General features: G+C 35.5%; 4 protein-coding genes across 5 annotated transcripts; 2 read left to right on the forward strand and 2 right to left on the reverse strand.

Moving 5' to 3' along the window:
* Positions 1–841: 841 nt before the first annotated feature.
* On the reverse strand, positions 842–1,702 carry LOC148578987 (uncharacterized). The gene has a single exon (XM_088487960.1). The coding sequence runs from the start codon at positions 1,700–1,702 to the stop codon at positions 842–844; it is 861 nt and encodes a 286-aa protein (XP_088344086.1).
* An 8,114-nt stretch (positions 1,703–9,816) lies between these two features.
* Positions 9,817–14,632, forward strand: LOC107623686 (putative hexosyltransferase MUCI70). Of its 2 annotated transcripts, XM_021113020.2 has the most exons (10): positions 9,900–10,102; positions 10,170–10,533; positions 10,914–11,147; positions 11,279–11,492; positions 11,659–11,768; positions 11,845–12,044; positions 12,464–12,567; positions 13,364–13,554; positions 13,640–13,839; positions 13,984–14,632. In XM_021113020.2, the coding sequence occupies exons 2-10, from the start codon at positions 10,287–10,289 to the stop codon at positions 14,242–14,244; spliced, it is 1,761 nt and encodes a 586-aa protein (XP_020968679.1). In that variant the 5' UTR covers positions 9,900–10,102; positions 10,170–10,286; the 3' UTR covers positions 14,245–14,632. The 2 variants fall into 2 exon arrangements, with proteins under 2 accessions (XP_016181519.1, XP_020968679.1); XM_016326033.3 differs by having other exon boundaries at positions 9,817–10,533.
* A 578-nt stretch (positions 14,633–15,210) lies between these two features.
* Positions 15,211–16,231, forward strand: LOC107623648 (uncharacterized). The gene has a single exon (XM_016325992.3). The coding sequence runs from the start codon at positions 15,365–15,367 to the stop codon at positions 15,800–15,802; it is 438 nt and encodes a 145-aa protein (XP_016181478.1). The 5' UTR covers positions 15,211–15,364; the 3' UTR covers positions 15,803–16,231.
* Positions 16,232–17,229: 998 nt separating this feature from the next.
* Positions 17,230–23,417, reverse strand: LOC107623649 (lipoxygenase 3, chloroplastic-like). Its single transcript, XM_088503793.1, has 9 exons — positions 22,898–23,417; positions 21,298–21,578; positions 20,961–21,201; positions 19,895–20,224; positions 19,702–19,784; positions 19,260–19,367; positions 18,863–19,167; positions 18,208–18,474; positions 17,230–18,131 (listed from the first exon to the last, which is right to left on the reverse strand). The coding sequence occupies exons 1-9, from the start codon at positions 23,268–23,270 to the stop codon at positions 17,375–17,377; spliced, it is 2,745 nt and encodes a 914-aa protein (XP_088359919.1). The 5' UTR covers positions 23,271–23,417; the 3' UTR covers positions 17,230–17,374.
* Between the last annotated feature and the right edge of the window lie 241 nt (positions 23,418–23,658).

Genomic DNA, 23,658 nt, shown 5'->3' on the forward strand with positions numbered 1-23,658 from the left:
TTTTTGAAGGACTTGCTGAACAGCCTGGTCGGTTCTTAGGATGATCACGTGCCCTTGGAAGTACTGTTTTAGTCTTCTGGATGAGGTTAGTAGGACGTAAGCCAACTTTTCCAATTTGGTGTACTTCAGCTCCGCCCCTTAGTGTACTTTGCTGATTAAGTATATTGGGCGTTGAGTCTTGTCTTCTTCTCGGACAAGGACTGTCGCCATGGCTTGTGTGGTCACAACTAGGTATAAGTACAGGGGTTCCCCTTCTCTAGGTTTGCTGAGTATGGGAGGTTCTGAGAGTATCTTTTTGAAGTGGCTGAACGCTTCTTCGCATGCCGGGGTCCACTCGAAGGCGATTCCTTTCTTCATTAGGTTGAAGAATGGGATGTCCCTTTCTGCCGAGGCACCGAGAAACCGGGATAGAGCCGTGAGCTTCCCGGTGAGTCGCTGCACGTCTTTGACACACCCAGGGCTTATCATTTTGAGGACAGCTTCGCACTTGTCTGGGTTGGCCTCCACCCCTCTTTGTGTTATCATGAATCATAGGAATTTTCCCGCTTCTATGGCGAATGCTCATTTGAGTCGGTTGAGCCTCATTTTGAATTTCCTTAGTGCCTTGAAGACAGCTTGGAGGTCGTCTATTAGCTTGTTCGGCTCTGCTGTTTTCACCAAGATGTCGTCGACATACACTTCTACTGTCTTGCCGATGACGTCGGGGAAGATTTTTCTCATTAGCCTTTGATAGGTGGCTCCTGCTTTCTTCAACCCAAATGGCATTACTTTGTAGCAATAGGTGCCTCCTAGGATTATGAATGCCGTTTTGTCCTCGTCAGGTCGGTGCATTGGGATCTGGTTATAGCCGGAGTATGCATCCATGAAGCTGAGGAAGCGATATCCTGCCGCTGAGTCTACCAAGGTGTCGATGTTGGGGGGGGGGGGAAGAGTCTTTTGGGCATGCTTTGTTCAGGTCGGAATAATCAACGCACATTCTCCACCTTCCGCTAGCTTTTTTTACTAGGACGATGATGGACAGCCATGTCGAGTACTCGAGTTCTTTGATGAATCCTGTTTCCAACAGCCCGACTGTTTGTTTGGCAACTTTGTCGGCCCTTTCTCGAGACATCTTTCTTCGCCGCTGAGCTACCGGTTTGGCGTCTGGTTTTACGGCTAGTCGGTGGGACATGACCTCGGGATCCAATCCTGGCATGTCTGATGGTGTCCATGCGAAGAGGTCACCGTTCTCCCTTACGACCTCCATGAGGGGGCCCTTGAGTTCGTGGGGCAGGTTCTTGTTTACAAAGGTAAAATGGTCTCCCGACTTTCCTATCTGAAATTTTTTCATGTCCCCTTCTGGTTCTGGTCTCGGCTTGTCCTCCACCCTGACGTCTAGGTCTGCCAAGAACACTCCAGCTACCTTTTTAGATTCTTTCTTTAGGGAGAGACTGGCATTGTCGCAGGCGACCGCCGCTTCTAGGTCTCCCCTTATGGAGCCAACTGTTCCCTTGTCTGTTATGAACTTCATTGTCAAGAATTTAGTGCATATTACGGCTGAGAATTCATTGATGGTCTTTCTCCCCATGATGATGTTGTAGGCTGTGGAGTCTCTGAGGACTACGAAGTCTGCCATAACCATCTTTCTGGCGTCACCATTTCCTAGGCAAATTGGGAGGGAGATCGTCCCGTCGGGTTTTATGTAGTTATCGTCTAGTCCCATGACCCCGTGCTGGTGATTCTTGAGGTCAGACTCCTTGAGCCATATGGCGTCGAATACGTTTCTAAATAGGATGTTAGAGTCAGCCCCTGTATCGACGAGGATTCGTCTGACTAACCTTGTCCCGACCATCGCTGTAACCACCATGGGGGTTCTCGGGAAGGTCGTGAAACCATTTATCTTCTGGGCCAAAGGATATCGTGGGAGGTCTTCTGCTGACGACGGGACCTTCTGTCGAGATGAAGAGGATGTGGGTATCCTTTTTTGCTGCCGACTTGGATTTAGGAGGGCTGTCGCGCCCGACCACGATGTTGACCACAAAGGTTAGGGGGTTGTTGGCATCCCCTATGGGTTCTTGTCTTGGCTTGACAGTCCGGCTACGATCTTCCTCGGAGCATTCTCGTTCCCGTCTCCTCGGCTCTCTTATGAGCCGTGAGAATTCGCTCAGCCTTCCTTCTTTGATGGCCTGCTCTAAGGCATCTTTGAGATCGAAGCAATCTTGGGTTTTGTGACCGAATCCCTTGTGGTAATCGCAGTAAAGGCTTTTGTTGCCTTCCGTTCTTTCTTTCAATGGTCTAGGTCTGGATAGGATTCCCTTGTCTGTAATTTGTTGGTAAACCTCCACTATGGGTGCCGTGAGTAGCGTGTAGTTTGTGAACCTTCCTATCCGTGGGGGTTGCTTGGATTGCTTGGTTAGGGTGCCGTCCCTGGGAGCTTCCTTGTATCTGTCGACCTGGGGGGCCTGTCGACCTGGGGGGTTTGGGAGCTGCCGTTTGTTGACTGCTACAACCTGACTCACCTCCTCATTATTGATGTATTCCTTAGCTACGCTTTGAATTTCCTGCATGGACCAGACAGGCTTGGTAGTGAGCTGCTTCCTAAAGTCCTCGTTTAGCAGGCCGTTCGTTAGGCAGAGACTAGCGACTGAGTCCGTAAGGCCGTCGATTTCCAAGCATTCGTCGTTGAATCTGTCCAGAAACTTCCTGGTCGGCTCCCCGAATTTTTGGGTAACCCCCAGTAAGTTAATTGGGTGTTTTACCTTGGCTATGCATGTCGTGAACCGAGCCAGGAAGTTCTGGGAGATGTCCGCGAAGGCCGTGATGGATCCTTACGGGAGTACGTTGAACCATCGGATCGCTGGGCCGACCAGCGTCACAGGGAATGCTCGGCATCTGACCGCGTCGCCTACTCCTTCCAAATTCATCCTTGCTTCAAAAGCTGTGAGGTGCTCCTGGGGATCCTTAGTCCCGTCGTACCTCATGTCCGTTGGCTTGTCGAAATTCTTCGGAAGTCGGACCTTGAGGATCGAGGAGTGGAAAGGAGTGGCTCCCATGATGATAGGTTCTTGTTGTTTCTTGGCTTTCCCTCTTTGGGACTCCCCGTGGCTCTCGGACCTGCCTTGGGTAGGTCGAGAGGTCGCCTGTGTATGTGTCTCGTCGCGCTTTGTTAGGCTCCTTTCTCTGTTCTCGTATCTTCGGGAGGGGGAGCGGGTGCGGGTGCGGATCGGCTGGCGTCATCGTGGGATAGGCTGACGTCGCCTTGGGATCGACTCCTCGCTGCCAGCTCCCTTTCAAGGTTTTGTACTCTGTGTCTGAGCTCTTGCATGATCTTGGCGCTGTCGGCTCCTGTTCCTCCGAAAGGACGTCTTTCGGGGATCTTGGTGTAGATTGGTTGGTTTGGTTGCACAGAGGGTCGTGGTTGTTGGCCAGTACGAGCTGTCGAACTCGCCCTGCTCAGGCGGGCCCCGCCTCCTTCACGGAGCTCTTCCGACGTGGGGAGTCGCTCCATGTCTGTTCCAGGGTCCCCACAGACGGTCCCAATGTTCGTTACCTGAAGATCTCGGGTACTCGACGGGTCGGAAGATGGTGGAAGGATGAGAGGGTGAGACCCTGGAGTGACCTGGCGCGGGTTTCCGGGCTTGAACCGAAGACTGGCAAAATCGGAGGTAGAGCGGGCGAAGGGGTGGCCACCTGCAAGGACACTCCGACGATCAAGTCAGTGTCCGTACGAGATGATAGCCAAATTAGGTAAGGTGATGTGTACCTTGGGGGGAGAGCTGGCCTCTCCCCTTATATACTATGTTGGACGGGCCCATAAATGACCTAGCCCACTGGTCATGATACTTGTGAGCTGTCCATGTCCACGTAGGGGGAGTAGGTCGTTTTGGAGTTTGTGTCGAGGCTTCGGGTGCTGCCCCGAGGATACTGACCCGACCAGTTTGCTGGGCGTGGTTGCACGCGCTTCGGGTTGGACGCGGGGGACCGATCCGCGCAGGTTCCCTATTATGGAGGATGGTTCGGGCTTTGGGTCGGGGCGGCGGTCCCGACCCGCTGGATTGTTGGGCTGGATCGTGTGAGTCTGTAACAAGTCTTAATTGTTTTCGGCCCAAGGTTCAAAATATATAAAAAAAAAAAATCTGATAAGTCCTAATTTTAATTAGACTCTAAAAATAATTATAGTTCAATTAAATATGATAAATCATTTAGTTTTTTAATTAAATATCGAAATTACATATGAATATGAAGTATCTTAATACAAAAGGTGACATTTTATTTTATTTTCTTTTTTTATTTCAGACTTAAAAGACAGCACTTAAACAGAACTGATTGTCAAGACTTTGTTGGTGTTCATATCTTCAAAAAGTTTTGACAAATAATCTTCAAAAGAAAGAAATTAAATAATATTTTGGCTCTTCAAAAATAAATTTAATTTAATGAAATATAACAAATATAACTCAAAAAAATATCCTTTTTTATATTAAAAAAATCCTTTTATTTTTTGGAGTGAAAAATCCTTTTATGTTGTTCTTTTTCCTCTTCTCTTATGGGCCTAAACTTTTTCTTTTGGTATTTTAATTTTATCTTGGGTCTACCAAAAATCCCTAAACATTGCTAAAGCCCAAACATTTTACCCACTGGGCAAGTGGCTAATAAATTTCAAGCCCTATTGACCAAAAACAAACAAAATCCCCACGTCCCGCCCAAAAACAAAAAATGAAGCATTGAACAAGCACGTGAGGAGTGTTATATTAGGGAGACATTAATCATTGATATAAGTTCCTTAATTAAGTTTGGTCTATAATAAACTTAACTTAGTGGCTCCTATTAATTAGGCACACTTTAAAATTGCTGCATCAATAAATCATTGAGTTGGGTATGGTGATACATTATACTGATACCGGAACATGATGAGCTGTATGATGCAAATGCGTTCAGAAATGAAGTTGCTTAATTTCTTCAAAAGATATAGTCGGTGGTGTCATAAAGATTTAAGAGAGAAATTAATCTGATAATATCATATGCTAATGCATAAATGCATTATTCCGTATTTCTTTTTACTTCTAAGTTCCGATACCAAATTAAATAATGGATTACTTCTAATTTTTATATTAAATTAAATAACTCTATATCCAGGCAAATTAAAATACATAAAATAATTAATGAATTTATACACAATGTCACAATTTGATTGCAGCTAATCCATCTGATAAAAAAAACACAATTTGATTTGTGTTCAAATAAATATATTAATTTGCAGAGTTTGTTCAAATGATTAATTATTTATAATCAGATGGAATAATGGAATTTTTTGACACTAAAGTATATTTTGCTTCTCAGCGATCCATGATTCGGTTCCTTATGAATCATGGCAAATAAAAATGTGAAATAATGACTAATAATTAAATTTTTTATTAATTAAATAATAATTATATTGATATTTAAATATTTTAAAAATATTCTTTTTTGAAAGTTTATTTTTGTCTTTTTTTGTTTCTTTTTTATGTATGAAAAAAATGTGTACTGATTTTTCTTATCATTGTTTACTTGGAAATAATTTAATTTCATCATCTAGTCAAAGTTGCATGAGCCTGAATTAAAATAAGAATAACCATCCATGCATTTGCATGCATGCATTAAATAAACAAAAAAAATAAAAGAGTACAAAAGCTTTCCCTTCCCTAAATATTTGGTTAGCAATACCCTTAAAATAATTTTGTAATCAAGTCAAAGTTTAAAACTGTACATTAGTTATCCCTTTGATGTTTTTTATATAGTTTATTTTCTATGTTGAATTCATCTAAATTATTTTATATATAATTCTTTTTATAGTTTTGTTTCAATTTGTTTTACACTTGTTTAAAACTAAAATAATATCCTTCTTTTATGCTGAATTTATCTAAATTTTTATATAAAAACCTATTAACCATAAAATTTTATCTTATTGATTAATTTCACACGTTAGATATTATTTCGAGATATTACTTAAAATGAAATATAAAAAATTAGACCTTTAAATTAGACTCAAATCGTTTGAAAATTGCTCATTCATTTATGTTTAGACAGTGATACGTACAAATTTTTACACAAAATTTTAATATCTAAGTCAACAAAAATTTTAATAGAATGTAGTTAAAAATGGATTACATATAATACCTAAAATGTAGAGGTATTTATAGTAAAGACAGGTAAATTAATTCTGGAGATAACCTCCATAGTAGGCAATTTTTTTTTACTGAATGAACAAGTATTATTATTACTTATTAATTAAATTTAGATTATAACATAAATAAAATAGTGAATAAATAATCACATTCACGGGTATTAACTTTTTTCTTTTCACATTTTCATAAATTTAAAATATAGAGAGATGAATAATACGAGATCTTAGAGAAATGAATTTGGATTATCTAAATTTTAAATTGGTACTTTAGAGAGTAAAGTGTAATCTTCTACATTTAAATGATTTCTCTCTCATATTTATTTTTTGTCTTACTTATAAATAAATTATGAAAAATCATACTTTACGTGAAATTTAAACTTTAGAGAATCCAAATCATCGAGGAATTGACCTATTATTCAAAAGGAAAGATGGTTTGGTGTCATAATAATTATGAGAATGGCATGGTTTTCAACTTATTCACATGCCACACATTCAGACGAGTTATGGAAGGTAACTTCCTTATAGATGCATGGTTCAGGAACATATGTAATTAATGATAATAAATATATGACAAATTCATATCACAATCCAGGGTTTAATTGCGGGGGGTCTCTTCTACAATTAACATCCTATTCTTCAATTTATTGTTGGTAGTGAAATTATAAGTTTTAAAGTTGGACACTCATTATTATGAAAGTCCTATGCTCTGAAAAAAAAAGGCTAAAAATTGCAAATATTTGATAATAAAAAATAGTTAAAATTTTATTTTACTTGTATTAATTGTTACAATAATTAATAAACGTTAAATAAAATAAATTCTAACTTTTTTTTTTCCTCCTTAGTATTACCGGTTGAAAACTTATCTATGATGCACAAACAATGATACTGACACGGGACGATACGACACGGGACACGCTGACACGCGAATTTTAAAATCTTATAAGACACAGGGACATACATACATACAAAATATAAAGTATTTTTTTGATAAATCATAATAGTATTTTGATATTTTATTGATACTAAAATATAAAATAATTTTTTAATTATTTTTAATATCTTATTTTAATTATATCAAGTATTTAAAATATTTTTTATTTTAATAAATAATAATATATACTATATCTAAATTTATTTCAAAAATATATGTTAAGAATAAGATTGGACACGCTGACACGTGATGGTATTTAGGTGTGTCCGATGAAGAATTTTTTATTTTTTATTAAGACACAGTTTGGACACAGCAGACACATGTGTCGGACGAGTGTCGGTGAGTGTCGTGTTCAAAATATGTCCGACACGCAGAAACAGCAACTCAGTAAAGTGCGTACTTCATAGAAAATTATCCTTCACTCAAATTTAATTTTAAGAGAAATTAAATAATTCATTTCCTCAATAGTTTTTGTAAACATTACATCATTTTTGAGTGGGTGTAGTGTGTCTTCAATTAAGCATTTCAGCTGATAAAATATTTTTAAAAAAGAATTGCAACAATATATATAATTGGGGATCAAAATTAATTAAACTCGCATTTGTCATATATTATTTTTTTTTATCTACATACATAAAATAAGAGAAGAAATTGAGGGGTGATATTGTAATTTGTGTCAGCATTTTGTTGTATTTTTCTCATTATGTATAGCCTGTTAATTTTTGATGTATTGAAGGAAAAGGAAAGGTATCGAAGCAATTCTTAAAAAGGAAAAAGAATATTATTATCCTGGTTCCTATAAATAAATAGGTATACTCAAATTGGAAAAGGGATAACTGGCTTAAAAATATCGAACTATTTTCTTTTCTTTTTTTTGTTTATATTTTTGGCATATATGTTGAAAACAAAGTTTACAAATTATAGCCGATCTAAATAATTCTACATGCTAAAAATTTAAAAAACCAAACCAAATATAATTTTCCATTTCTCTCCATTAAAAGCAAAATGTGAAACATTTCTATCTCATTCTTGGTGCTTTAGTAACACAATCCAAAAGAGCAATCATGAAATAATTAGGGGTAATACCAGAGTATGATTGGGCCGAATTTTTATCTTATCTTACTTCATCTTATTTAACAATAATTTGTATAGAATTTATTTTGTTTTTACTCATAGATAATAAAAAATTAATTTTTAATCCATTTTTATGGATATTTAATTTGCTCTATCTCTATAATTATTAAAATTTAAATTTTTGTATAACTATCATCACATACATAATATAAATTAAAATAAAAACTTAACAATAATATAATGTTTTTAATATTTTACTAATTATTTTATATATATACTAAGACGTATAGGGCGAATATTATCTAAATTTGGCCTCGTTTCGTTCGCCCAAAATTCTATCTCATTAAAAATCTATTCTAAAGTAGATAATTATCTGCATTAAACAATTAAAGACAGAGTGAATATATGCAAATTTAGATAGTATTATCATCTCTAAAAATAATTGAATTTGTTTCTAAATATAAAAACTTTTGAAATTTGATAGGAATGAAGAAAGAATGAGTTAATAATTCAAGTCAAGTGGCACATTTTTGTTATTCTTCTTCTTAAGACTTGGTTTTAGGTTAAACTATTTTAAAAATTGCTTTACATAGCCTTAAGGCCAGTATCTCAAGTCTCAACAATAACATTCCTCTTAATTAGGTGTTGTGTAATGCCATGTTTAAAAGTAGAAAACAATAATCAACGTTAAGACAAAACGTTATGCGGCAAATCGTTAAGTCCATTATAACAAACTCTAGTTTTATTTTTTTATTTTGGTATTCACAAACTGTGATTTGTTTAGTAAGTAAAATCATCAGTCATCACCCAGGTCTAGGTTTGAAAATATGTACTAAAAAAATATATAAGAAATTTGTTAAATTTTTTTTATTGAAAATCATTATTTTTTACATTTTTAATCCACTTTTTAAATAATTAGATGTATAAAAACACAAAAAAAAAAAAAAAATTACTTTTAGTTTCTTAATAAGCTTTCTAAAGATACATATTAACTAATTCCTAAAATATTTACCGAATTACTAATTACTCTTTAATTCTACACTGTTAAAAATTATTTGTAATTACTAATGACTAATAATTCAAGAATATATATTATTACTTCTAACTTGATGATAATATTTTCAATAAACGAATACATGTATACCAAAATTTAATAAAAAAATAGTAATATTTAAATGACATAGTTTTTTAAATGACATAATTTTTTTATACTCATTTAGGGTTCGAGTATTATTTTTAAATTTGGAAAAAAATATTTATTTTTTAATATTTATTATTTTGTTCTTTCTAAAATATATAGTTTTATTTTTAAATTTAAAATTTAATTAAAAAAAAGTTGTTTTGGGAATGAGGGATCAGGCATTTAGTAGTAGTATAGTAAATATAGTAAATTATTGTTCCAAGAATCCAAGGTGATTTGTGGTTAATTAGAGAGAGTTAGTTCCACAATTTTTTAATAATAAATACTGAAAGAGAAACAATGACTTTGGGTATGAATATGACATGGCATATCAGTGTCTGAACCTGCAAACTTTGGGCATATGCGCACATTAACCTATCAAAACTTTTCTATTTTCTTTTTTTTTTTAATCCAACAAAAATAAAATAAAACAAAATAATTCTCACCCCCTAAATTCCCTCCTATAAATATCCCGTGAAATTTTCTTCTCTCAGATCATCACTTTTCTGATTTCTTTTTATCCTTTTTTTCTTTTAAAAAAATATATAATAATAATAATACTAGTACTTGAACTCGAAGAAGATCCTTTGGTTTCTTCAAAGTCTCTCAGATTTCCAAAAGAATTTTCTCGTTAAAATCCCTGCAGAGTCAATCAGATTTTCTAAAAAGAAAACCCTAGATTCATTCGCTGATTGAAAATAAAAGGAAAAAACCGGGGAATTTTGTTTTCACTGGGAGCTAGTTTCGGTGGCACGTAATTGTGAACTCAAAAACTCAGGTAGGAGTGCAAGCTCGATTGAATTTTTTCTCTCTGATTCAAAATTGACGAAAACTAATTTTCTTAGCTGAGTTGAAAAAGTGAGTGCGGCATTGGTAATAAACTGCATTGAGTGCTGCTCCGAGAAGTTGGGGCAAGTTGATGAAGTGTTGTTGTTGATGTTGAAGAGGTGAAGGATGAGAAAATGAGTAACGGTTCATTGGAGTTTCGTTCTGCGAGTTATGGTTCTTTGGAGAAACAGCTGCAACTGCAACAGAACGGAGTTGTTGTTTCAGCTATTCAATCAGCGCGTAAGCCTTCCAAGATGCTCAAAGAAAAAGAGAGACTCTTCCTTTGGATCTGCAAGCTCGCCGGCAGGAGGAAGGTCGGAATGCTCATCCTCTCTCTCATCTCCGCCGCCGTTTTCGTCTGGGTTCTCTACGTTGGAAAAGGTGACCTTCCTTAATTCCCTCACCTCTTTTGTTATTGTTTCGAATTTCAATTCTGCATATTCTTCAGTGGATTGTAATGACGTTAGAGGAACATACATAGTTTAATTAGCTTGTTTGATTTTTATTTTCATAAGTTGATTGTTTTTAGGATTCATCTCATCTGATTAACCATTGGTCAAGGTGGTAGGTATCTTGGTCTCATAACACAAGTTGTAGAATCTGATTAACCATTAGGAGTAACCATTATTGTTAGGGATGCATTCCAATTGCTATATTCAAGGAAGAAAACTTGTTTTTTTCATTTACATGCGGATAATGATTTTTTTTTTTTTAGCTTTTGAACGAGGCATTATCTTTGTGGTATGGCTTGCTTCTTTCAGGTGATTCGCCAGAAGGGAATGGGGCAAGTGACATCAGTGTTAAAGGAAGTATTTCTATGAGTGATTCACCATCTACGATCTCTACGGCGAATATCATGGGCTTCGCCACGAATTTGGTGTTACCCCCTCCTCCCCCGAGCCATTTTCTGGGTTACACTCTTCCTCCTGGCCATCCATGTAATAGTTTCACTCTTCCTCCACCACCAGCAGATCCGAAGCGTAGTGGGCCGCGGCGTAAGTCCTACTTGAACTATTTGGTTCCTTCATCTCTGATGTTAGGTTATTATATACTTAGTAATTTGCAATGGAGTCAATTGCCTGTGAAGATATCAATTAATTGGTCAAAATATCCGTTTATGTTTCAGCATGCCCTGTATGTTACCTTCCCGTTGAAGAAGCCATTGCACTTATGCCGAAGTTTCCCTCACCTTCTCCAATAATTCAGAATCTAACATATATCTGGGAGGAAAATCTAAGCAGAGATGGGGAGTTTGGTGGTTCAGACTTTGGTGGATACCCCACTTTGAAACAGAGAAGTGATTCTTTTGATATACGAGAGTCAATGAGTGTGCACTGTGGGTAAGTTTTCATTTTTGTTGGATATTTACCTTTTGTTAGCTATTAAGCACTGAAGAGTTTTTTTGTGGGCATAAAGTTTTCTATGCCGGTTATAAAGGATATACGTCCAACCCTTTTACTCACATCTGTCGATTCTTGCATCTTCAATGATGTTGTGATCATTCAGATTTGTAAAAGGACCTAAACCTGGCCGCAACACAGGATTTGACATGGATGAAGACGACCTCTATCATATGGAGCAGTGCCGTGGTGTAGTTGTTGCATCAGCCATATTTGGTGTGTATCATGTTGTTCTAACTTTACTTGGTTGTTTAGGCTGATGTTTTGCTGATCCATTGAACATGTTTTTCAGGAAATTTTGATGCGATAAATGAGCCATCAAACGTTAGTAACTATTCAAAGAAGACAGTATGCTTCCTTATGTTTATAGATGAAGAAACAGAAAAAGCTTGGAGGGCATCTGGCCTACTGGGGATCAACAAAAGGATTGGATTATGGAGAATTATTGTTGCTCGTAATATTCCTTACACAGATGCAAGACGCACAGGAAAGGTCAGTATTATAAGTTCCCAAGCACCAGTGCGACTGTAATATAGAAACTTACACAGGGATTACTAATCATATTTGTTGCTTAAGCTTTAAATCATTATACTTTCTTTTCGATATGGTCATTGGTATAGAAAGCTAAAATTGTTGGCTGTCGTTATACATTAGATGTTGATGGACTTAAATGCAATATTGACCATCCCTTCTTAACACATAAATGGAAGAGAAACAAAAAGCTATTGGCTTGATCTCCTTGTCTGAGCATTATGATGTTTTTTTTTTTTTTTTTTTCATTCAGAATATATTTATAGGCTTTTGATATGAATTAAGATTAAGATGACCAAAAATCAAATCCAGACCCTTATATTTTATTGTGCATAAGTAGTATTCTTGTTTACTTGTAACTTTAACTACCATTCCCACAGATTCCAAAGCTTCTGATTCATAGGATGACTCCAAATGCCCGGTACTCTATATGGCTTGATGGGAAGCTTGAGCTTGTTGTTGATCCATATCAAATACTTGAAAGGTATACTTCAGGATCTCTTTTTTATTTGAGTGAATGTTGTTACCACAATGTCAGTTCACTATAACTTGTGTCTCTTGGTTTTACCAAGAAAGTTTTATTTGTGTACTTCTCATTCAGTGTGATTGTTGCAGTTGTTGCTCCTAATATCTCTTCTGGTTCTTTTTGTCATGGCATTGAAATTTTTGAAAGTATAATATTTATTTCTTTACCACAATGAATGACTAGCCTCTTTAATCATTCTAGATCACAAAAATGCTTCCGCATTTATTATGGATAAGTTGTTGATTATGGATATAAGTTTTAAGGATGAAAATGAATGACTGGTCTTGACATACACTTTCTGGCCTTAAGATGGTTGCCAAACTGATTGAAGTCCCTCCTATTGTATCTTTCTGAGTTAGTTGTCCATAGGCATGGTTTGCATCAGGCATAGGCATTGTTTAATCCATGAGCTGTTCCCAACTAGTGGAGAAAGACTTGGTTGTTGTTCCTGTATTTTATAAGTGGGTTACAAACTGAAATATTGTCACTTTTGGGAGCTTGGCAATGGAAAACGTGGATAAATGTGAAACTTAAATGAATGTCATTGTGGTTCTGGTTTCTGTTTATGCTGGAGATGGAGAGAATTCACCTTCCAAGGCCTTCTAGTTCATTTGCATTCAGGACTATACATTTTAGTTGGGAGTGTATTTATATGTGTAGTGTATACTCAGGGCGAACTAGCTTTATTATTGTTTGTCTTGCTACAGTACATGCTTCAGCACCTAAGTTACTCTTATCTCTCATCCTTTTACAGGTTTTTGTGGAGGAGGAATGCAACTTTTGCAATATCTAGACATTATAAACGCTTTGATGTATTTGTTGAGGCCGAGGCAAACAAAGCTGCTGGAAAGTATGATAACGCATCTATTGACTTTCAGATAGACTTTTACAAGAAAGAGGGACTGACTCCATACACAGAAGCAAAACTTCCTCGTATAATAAGCGGTAGGCTAAACTAGCTCTTCCATTGTGGGATTGAGGATTCAGATTGGACTTACATCTTCTCCAAACCTTGATGGTTGAATTGCAGATGTTCCTGAAGGATGTGTAATTGTACGAGAGCTCGTTCCTATTAGCAACCTCTTTACCTGTCTTTGGCACAATGAAGTTGACCGATTTACTTCAAGGGACCAGATTAGTTTTGCAATTGTCAGAGACAAACTCCTGTCCAGGGTTGATTTTCATTTTGCCATGTTCCTGGATTGTGAAAGGCGCAACTTTGTAGTTCAGGCAATTATTATTTTTACCTTGTTTTCATAACGCTAAGGCCTCTGTTATAAGTTATAACTATTATTGTTATTCAAAGTTCCCTTGCAACATTATTTTACACTCAACCTTACTGTGATTCAAATTATCTTCCTTTTGTGATTACAGAAATACCACATGGATCTACTACTAGAGCGCCAGTCTCCACCAGACTCTGCTGCAGCGAGTCCTCCCCCACCACTTACACCGTCTCTGCCACCTCCATTGCCGGTGCTTGAAACTCATCCTCGAAGGGTTGTGATTCCAACAGTTAGGGGAGGTCCTTGGCGAGGACCCTGGAAAGGCCCTTGGCGAGGCCCTGTAAGGCGTGTAAGAAGGCGCCGTCCCAGAGTTGTGTATGGAAATAGATACATTGCAGCAACTCAATAGCCATTGTTTTTTTGGGTGATTGGTTATACCATTTTTTTTCCTTTTTCTTTTTGGCATACACACCTACAAAGATCAAATCATTCGTTGGCAGAGCTGGAAGGGAAAAATATGCAAGATGAGCGTTCTTACTTTCACTTTGTGCAACTGTTCCATTGTTATTGATAATTTTTGTTGTATATAGAGTAAAAAGAAAAAAGTTGAATAATTATCTTATCAGGTGGGTTACCACTTACCACCTACCCCCAAATCCCTCAAATGTGGTAACCCATTTTGTTGTTCCATTACCCATAGGAGAAAGTGTACTTGCACTCTCAAATACCCCATTACAGATAAATTCATCGTCTTACTTTCTATTAAATAAAAGGTTACGAAAATTTACCAAGGATCCTATACATTCCGTTGTACGGTTCTGTTTCCGTTGTTTTATCTTATTAGTTATTACTAACATATGAGTTTATGTTGTCATATATATCACGTTTCTTTAAGGGTTTAACTAAAATTGATTTTTTTTTTAAATAAAAATACATTATGTTCTTAAAGTTTTTATTAATAAGAATTAATAATTAATTTTTTATAAAAATCATTTGGCGAATTTGTAAAAATTACATTACCATCGTTGCATTTATAACTTGAGGATCGACTTCTGTAAATGGAAAAATTTGCCCAATGTAGATTATCCCGAAATTAATGGCATTAAAACAGCCGCAGTGTAGAGAATTTGCCGTAATATTTGAAAACAAAAGGGCACAAACTCCAATCTCCACCGAGTCAGTAGAGATCAGATCAGAATCTCCTCTGTCGGCACTACAAGAGCTCTGCCACGTGGCACCCTGCAGGACATCTAGTCATCAGTATTACGTTAGGTAGGCCCCACCAGATCCTTATCCTAGAATCTCTCGCTTACGTCACACTACCCTTCGAATCTTTTGCCTTAAACTCATCAATTTAAATAAAATAAAATAAAATAAACAAGCTTTTATAAACATCATTCGACCTGCAATCATCTTCTTCCCCAAAACGTGAGCTGAGAGGGTTAGGGTTTTGCAGAACCAGCCATGTCAAAATCCAAATCAACCACCACCTGATAAACCGCAATCGCCGCTGCTCCACCGTCGAACCGATGGGATCGTCGTCGGCATTCTTCGTGATCTGTATCCTTCATTCGCTGATCGCCATAACCTGCGGTGCACTGATGATGTTCTACATGAAGGAGGTATACACCTTCGGGCACGGCGTGCAGACCGCGACGAAGCTCCTCGGCTCTACGCCGCACGATCAGCTCCTCATCAAGACCTCCGATTCCTTCTCTGGATTGCTTCTCGTTGCCATAGGGTTCCTCCTCTTCATGGTTTCCTTCGTCAAAGACCGTGACTTTCAGTCTTTCTTCGCCAAAGGTTGCATGATCCTGCACGTGTTCATGGCCATATGGAGGATCTACTTCGAGCGCAAGGTGGAGGATCTCGCCTGGGATTGGCTCCGGCAAACCGTCGGTGACATTGTCTTGGCCCTTTCTTGGGTTTTCTTCCTCGTTTACTCTTGGAGAGAGAAGTATGATTGATTAATTTGATTTAACATCCACCTTTTTTGGTTTTTCCTCCCCTTCGATTTGAATGAATTACTCTGTAAAAAATCGGATCTTACATTTTTTTTCCCCTTCTGTTTCTTCTTTCGATCGAATTGAGTAATTTAGACATAGATTATAAGTTGTGAATTGCATTCCTGTGTGTTCTGTTACGGTGGGGGGAAAAAAAAAGGAAAAATTCAAATCGGAAATGATACCTGATGTTATTTCTCAGTCTTCTGAAGTGCAGCTCATTGAAACTTTCATCAATTTTCCTTTTTCTCGTTTTTATTCTGATTGCTGTTGATTTGTGCTGGTTTTGTTTCTTAATTGTAGAAGTTTACCTGATTCTTTAATCAAATTGATGGTCGTACTTGTTGCTATGTTTTGAAGATTTGTTTAATGGAAAAAATTATTGGTGAGAAACTGTCTGAATTTTACTGATGTTCTCATGCCTTTACTTCGAAAGAGCAATTTGATGAGTTGTCCTGATCAAGCCATTTGTGTATTATTAAGTTCTGTTTAAATCATACAAACTGTAAAATCGGATCCTTAAAGGTCACCAGATGGATGAAATCTTTAGCTTGTATTTACTTACAATGCATATCATTTTTGTTTCTTACTTATCCTCACATTTTTCGTCATCCGCATTGCATTCAAGACATTTTTTAAGTTAGGATTAGCTAGTGATCTCCAATGTGATGTTGATGTATAAGAGTCCTTGATGAAAAAGAAAAACAAAGTCACGTTACCTTTTGTGTGTTAATATGTAAACTATCCCTGTGACATATTTGCGATTGTTTTTCTGGTTCTGTTGAGTGGAGATGTTTATTTATCTAAGGTGGTGCAAAGAAGGTATAAATTTGCTGTGACCATTTCCCAGCGAGACCGGAGTTGATCTGAAACTGAGTAACTATCATAGGGCAGTTACTGTTGAATAGTGCACAAATGTGGAGTAACTGTGTGTAAGTGAATATCTAAGGTGATGCGTTGTATTTCCATACTTCTAGTGCTTCTGATGCTCCTTGTTCTGGTCATCATAAGATTATACTGTTCTCCCTTTGAGCTACTGTTTGTTCTAAAGCAGAGGGTTTCATTCATGTAGCTGATGTTCACTTCCGCAGACATTCGTCAGTTTCTAATACCAGTTAGAAGCAACTGAGTACATTAGCATTGGTTCTTGTTGGACGGCTCTGACTAGGTATTATTACATATAGTTGTAAATGGCACTTCTTCATTCTGGAAATGAAGATATGTAGACAGATAGCTATTGAAGATACAAAAGCTAACTTTGGTCCGTTGAAAGTCTTTACATTCTATATTCTGTGAAAAGCATGGTTCCCTCAAGATCTATGTTTAACACAATGCCATATACTAACATCATTAGGAACCCTTTTAAGAGTTACAGTGGAAAAATAAATAAATTGCTCGAGTGGTTTTCAGCTTTGTTCATCGAAATTCCTCTGCTACATAATTACATAATTTTGTATCTTGGCACTATTTCTATCCGATATACACTACCTAGTTTCATAACAATTGGGTAAATCCTACGCCACAATTGTGTGATATCTATGTACTTATGCTATTAGGCACCCCTCTACAAGTTACTCCAGGACCAGAGCTAGCTATAAGCAATTCATATGGTGGAATCCCAGCACCACATCTGTTTCTAAGATTCTGGTCTTTATTCCTCTTCTCAATCTCCTTCTCTATTCTCTTTAGCTCTATGGAGAAATCATAGAATGCCTCTATGATTTTAGGGTCACCAATCCAATCTGACAAGTCCCTTCTCTGCCCTATGTATTCTTCATCCTCCGGATGCTGAGAGAGTATGTTAAGCACTGCAAGAAACTTGGTGGTTTGAAACATATCTGGCAGGGAAGAACACAAGAAACCTTCGGGATCCTCCAAGAACTCCTTGTACTCTGGATCTCCTTCCTTGGGTAGCAGCTTCTTCACCAGCGGCGGGCGCATCGGGACGTACCCGCCAAGAGGGTACTGCCCAAAATTCACTGCTGAATGCTGAACTGAAGCAATCCAAATGAGTGTGGTGAGGACTGAGATAAGATCTCTGGGAGTGGCAAGTGTTGGCCACCAAGTAGCATGTGCATGATCACCATGGCCTACGTTGATAACCTCATTGTACCACCCTTGGAGTTCAGTGTCCGACCGTACCATTAGGCCATTATGGTAGTAGTAGTTCACATAAGTTCTAACCATCCTCTCCAAAGCAAACCAAATAAGAAGCCCATCGTTTGCATAAGGGTAATCTTCAATTGTAAGTTTTATCCCATGAGGTTGTGTTCTGTCTGGTTCTGCTAGTCCCCTGCATAATGTTCAGGACAATGATCATGAGATTATGTTTAAAGGTTCCTAAATAAGAATCGTTAATGTACACGTACCTTCTAATAAGGTCAGCTGGGAGGGCTTCCATGTCAAAACGCCACCAATCTTTGTAGGCGGCCGAGACAATCTCAGTGCTGTATCTGCCGGAAGAGAAGTCAGATTCAATGATGCCTCCACCATTGATAAGAGCCTCGCGAGCCAATGCATTTATCTGCAGTGTGCATTTCATATGAGGCTTTAGGAGCTTGAAGATGGGGTGCGTGACACTCATCTGGCGATGTGCTGCTATGATGAATGGCTCCATGCACGCGTGGGTCCTCAACCTGTTAAACAAAACAATAAAAAGAATTGCCTATTCTCATAAGAAATTCATTAATAATTTTTCTTTTTCATAACATGGTGTAAAATCAGAACTACTTCATGTTTTTAAAACATATTTAACGTGTCTATTGAAAACATTTATAATTTTTTTTTTCGGTTTATAATGTTTGAAAGCTAAAATTTTGTTACACAGTAAAAAAAGCTCAACAGAGTTCCATGATATACTTTAAGAATACTCTTTAAAAATCGATTTTTGACAAAATAAAATAATAAATATGTTGATATAAAAATATTCAAGTATTACTTTTATACGTTATAGAGTTCATTTGATCGATGAATATTACAAGATGGAGAGTATAAAAAAGGTAAGGATTTAATTGAGTTGCATACCAGTGATGAACAAGTTGGTGAACTCCAGCATCATTGGAGCAAACATGTGCTTTGGCAAGTTGCCACAACCAATAAGAAGTGGCATCCAATGGAGGTGTTAGAACCTGTTTGGATTGTTGTTGTTGGTGCTCCCCCTCAGGAAGACTCAACTCTATGGCAATAGGTTTCAAAGTTCCCACTCTAGTCAAGTACAATATGGTACGAGTTGCATAAGCTTTTCGGTCCTCTTGAGCATTGATCCCTTTTAGAAATGGCATATAAGCATCATGGTAATCCAAAATGAATAGCTTCTTTTCCTCTATAGCCTATTCAAAAAAGAAATAATTTTGTGTTATATAAATTGTAGAAGGATTCATAGAAGGCCATGTATATGTGTATGTAAACTATGTATGTATACCTGTTGTACGGACATGCCGTCCAAGTGGCTAATTATGTGCTCTTCTTTTAGAGCGGACTCTTGTGGACCATACATGGAGGGGTCCAAATCACTCATCGGTGGAAAAGTCTACAAAATTTTAGAACAAACGTGTCAAATAATCAGAATAAAAGTTTTAGAAAACGAACGTGACAAAACATAATTAACTACTTGACATGTTCTAATAATTGGCTGAGAAAGGTTGCTTCTTGTAGTTAGAAATATAACGTGAAAAAAAAAATATCAGTTAAATAACTAACTAACTAACTAACTATATATCTTGATCTCCTACTTGGTACTTGCCAGCTGTAACTTCCTATAGTTTTTTTTTTTTTTTTCATTATCATTTATATACGTAACATAATTTTATGGAGAATTATTATTTTCTTCTCAAAATTGATTCAAATAGTAAAATTAAATATACCTGAACCCTTTTTATGCTTAGAGGGTTGACGCCAGCCAAGGCCTGACGCCCAAGTTCTTCATCTCTTATGCAGCAACCATTCCCTATAAAATTTTAAACAAATTTTCTTCATTATGATATTCAATTTGAAACTGCTTAATTGTCATTTAACACGTTGAGTCATTGAAGTTATTATTATTATTAGCTGACATACCACTTATAATGTGTGGAGTGCTAAATTTGAAGTACTCTTCCAAGGAATCTTGGAATAACTTGTTAACATCAATAGAAAGTGTTCCATTCTCCTCATTAGTATGATTCATTGCATCCACTTGATGCCTTCTTTTGTATATGTTCTTAATCTCTGATAGCTCCTTAAAGACTCCACACTTAGTTATATGAGTTCTTATGAAGGGAATCAAATTTCTTGTTACACCTTTCACTCTCTCCACATCAAGTGCCTCCTTTCTAACTCCTTCAAACACTTCATCTCTTGGCACGTATGTTTCCATGAATGCATTCACACACGACTCATATTTCTCGTCTGTCACATGCATATATATATGGTTACAAATTATGTAAAATGTGTTTAATCATATTTATTAATAGTAGGAGGATGCTCGTCTTTTTGTAAAGACACTTATGTGTCGCATTATTATTGGACGTATTAATGAACCGGTTATTTTTGAATTTCTTAGCAAACTAGAATAAAATCGATTTTTTTATAACAATAACAATAAACCCAATTGTTATCATATCTGGTCAAACCGACCAATTTACACAACCCACTAGATTATGGATTTTTTTGGTTAGTCAGAGATATATTTGTCTTTTTATCAAAAAATTTAAACATAATTTGCTAAGATTGTGTAAATCGGTCGGATAAAATCGAATCTAATAATTATAGCGCGGACAATTGGATTTATTATTGTTGCTATGATAAACCGATTTTGTTCTAATTTATTAAAAAATAAATTATTAACCAGTTTAATAAAGATATCCAATAATATTATGATATATGTAAATGTCTTTAAAAAAAAGACATTTTTAGTGTCTTTATCAAAGTGATCTCCTTAACGATAATGCACATATTAAGTATTTTAACAGTGATAGATTACTTATATAAAAGTTTTCGTGTGAAAATGATAACTAAAATATCGATATATATTATATTTTAGTAATTTAATCAAACATACTAAATTATTTAGTAGTTTTTTACTATATTTTCATATGAAAACATCATACCATTAAAGAGCAATTAAGATGAATATAAAACTCACCGGTTATGACAGGTGGACGACCAGTTCGACATCGCCTAGGATTAGGGTACTGTTTGGTTCCCAAAATTGGCCTAACATGTTGAATGCCCTTGTCTGGATTTCCCAAGTCATTGTAGACATCATAGTCATAAACCCTATCACTCATCACCTTTCTCATTCCATTTCCATCTCCCCTCTTTTGTCTCAGCTCTTCTTTTCTTAGTTCCTTCACACCCTCTGCTGTGTCACATGGTAAGCATGCCTAATAATAAACAATGCACAATTTTAATTTTTTAATTTATTTGTGGTGGATATAATAATCAAATTAAAATATAATAATATATAATCAAATGGCTACCTTGTTGGTGAAGAAAATTCTTTTGTCTGGGTGAACCTTTTCAGGTTGAACCCAAGAATTGCAAGAAAATTCCACAAAGCCTCCTTCAATGGAGATGGTTTCCAAGAAGATCTCTTTGTTATATTTGTTTGTGACTGTAATGGCTCCCGGAAATCCAAAATTAGAGTCAATCTCAAAGTCAACTTTGTGAGTGGACCTCTCACTATCCCCACCTCCATTAAATAATAATTCTCTTGTCCAATCCAGTACGGCTCTCTTGCTCAGCTTTCCCTCCATTGTTGCTTTAATTCAATTAGGGCAAATCACACAACTCAGGTCAACACAAATAATAATCATTCATATTGGTCTAGCTTCATGTTTTTATGAGAAAATGTTTGCAGGTGAGAAAGTTAATAAAATGATAAAAAAAAAAGTTTAATAATAAAATTGAGATTTGACAGAAATTACAAATTTAATAATAATTAATTTTTTTTGTCAGTTTATAATTTTATTTATATTAAAGATTTTTTTAATTTGGAGAGAATATGTAAGTATTTTACAATACTCATGGCGAAAGAAGTCACTACAAGAAAAGAGAACTATTTTAACATTAGTTTTCTTAACAACCATAATTAAATGTAAAAATTAATATATATTTTTGACCAATATCACAAATGTCAAATTCTTTATGTTTTTTTGATAAATAATTTGATCGTAAAAAATTACTCTTCAATTTTGACACTCATTTGTTTTCAATTTACTCCATTATTCCTCTTTTCTTTTAGGCTCCGTCAATTTTGGCATCACATTGTTCTCAGTTTGAAATCATACTACTCATTCTTTATCTTCAAAATTTCAGTTTATTCTTCAATTTCAAGATCTCATCTCATTCTTTATTAAAAATTTTTGTAGAAAATTTTTTATGGTCAATAAGTGTCAAAATAAATAATATTTTTTACGGTTAATAAATATCACAGAAAATATATTCTCAAATTTTTCTAACATTATTTTTGATAGCTAATATTTATCAAAATAAAATTTAATCTTTTTTTATAATTACTTATACGTTAAAAATATTATTTTTGACAAAACTTTTATTAACATATTTTCATAGTTAAAATAGTGTCAAAATTTATTTTTTTTGATAAATTTTAATTCTTTTTTACACATATAACCCTAAAAAATAATCTATATTATTGTAATAAATGCATACACAGTGGAAGAAAATGCTGCAAAATGAGATTTTTTTTGAAAGAAAGATGTGGAAGAAAAAAGTGAAGTGATTAGAATTTCAGAGAAAAATAAATTTTTAGAGTGAATTACATGTTTTTGGTATTTTTTAGATTTTTTTTTCAACTCAACTAATAGTTTCTGTAGTTGGTTGATATGCTAGTTGGTTATCTAAAAATATTTGATAACTAGAGAAAATTAATAAAAAAATAGTTATAATTTGCTTAACAGAATTATTTTTTAAATTTAAAAAAATATGTAAGTATTTTATTATTTTATTAATCTTTAATTTGATAGTGTTGAAAAACAAAAATAAGAGATAAAAACACATAATAATTATCAAAAAAAATAATATTTTCTAGAATTATGTAAAAAAAAAGTGCATGCTTACTGGGATCAATTTGAGTGCTAACTAGCTGCATGACGATTCCTCTATCCCCAGTGGTATTATGGCTGAAACTATCAAAGTAATGAAGCATCATTGCCATGAACTCCTTACTATTCTTTATAGTTACACTTGCACTTATCGTCAATGTTACACCACCACCATCATGGAGACTCTTATTACTACTATTCAAATTATCAACGGTGGTTGTGGTTCTCCTCTTCACAATGGGCAACAGAATTGACGAGCAAGAGAAACTCGGAAACATTGAAATTTTGTGTTTCTTATTATTTTGATGAGTGTAACATCTTCTAGAAACTTCAAAACAAAATGCTTCAGCCACTACACTTCGTCCCAAAATTTCCTTAACCATCCTCATTTCAATTCTCAATTTCAACTCTAACAAACCCTAAAGTGTGTATTTGTTACTATAACTTTATATGTATGTATGTATGTATGTATGTATGTATGTATGTATGTATGTATGTATGTATGTATACACAATGCTAGTGCTATAGTTATAGAGTAGTAGCTTATTGACTTAAGATGTGCCAAAATGAATAATGAAACCTATTTATAGTAACAGAATTTTAGAAACTTCCAAATTGAAAGTAGTTTAATTTCGTGTACATATATATACAAGTTTGAGGTTTGTGTGGTACACAAAATAATTTGTCTGTAAAACTTGAATCATATGAAGATTGTGAATCACATGTGAATAAATATTATCGGATTGGATTACTTTTATTTTTCTGAAAAAAAAAATA

This window comes from Arachis ipaensis, chromosome B10 (assembly GCF_059453495.1).
Source record: "Arachis ipaensis isolate K30076 ecotype BB chromosome B10, ASM5945349v1, whole genome shotgun sequence".
NCBI classification, from domain to species: domain Eukaryota; kingdom Viridiplantae; phylum Streptophyta; class Magnoliopsida; order Fabales; family Fabaceae; genus Arachis; species Arachis ipaensis.

What these genes read in the sequence shown, in the direction of transcription:
- LOC148578987 (XM_088487960.1), bottom strand. Translation starts at nt 1,702, where the DNA reads ATGGGACTAGACGATAACTACATAAAACCCGACGGGACGATCTCCCTC.
- LOC107623686 (XM_016326033.3), top strand. Translation starts at nt 10,287, where the DNA reads ATGAGTAACGGTTCATTGGAGTTTCGTTCTGCGAGTTATGGTTCTTTG. An exon ending in GAAGCGTAGTGGGCCGCGGC is followed by an intron (nt 11,148 to 11,278) that starts GTAAGTCCTACT and finishes TTTATGTTTCAG; the next exon opens with CATGCCCTGTATGTTACCTT. An exon ending in CCATATCAAATACTTGAAAG is followed by an intron (nt 12,568 to 13,363) that starts GTATACTTCAGG and finishes ATCCTTTTACAG; the next exon opens with GTTTTTGTGGAGGAGGAATG.
- LOC107623648 (XM_016325992.3), top strand. Translation starts at nt 15,365, where the DNA reads ATGGGATCGTCGTCGGCATTCTTCGTGATCTGTATCCTTCATTCGCTG.
- LOC107623649 (XM_088503793.1), bottom strand. Translation starts at nt 23,270, where the DNA reads ATGAGGATGGTTAAGGAAATTTTGGGACGAAGTGTAGTGGCTGAAGCA. An exon ending in TAGCACTCAAATTGATCCCA is followed by an intron (nt 21,579 to 22,897) that starts GTAAGCATGCAC and finishes ATTGAATTAAAG; the next exon opens with CAACAATGGAGGGAAAGCTG. An exon ending in TCGTCCACCTGTCATAACCG is followed by an intron (nt 20,225 to 20,960) that starts GTGAGTTTTATA and finishes TGCATGTGACAG; the next exon opens with ACGAGAAATATGAGTCGTGT.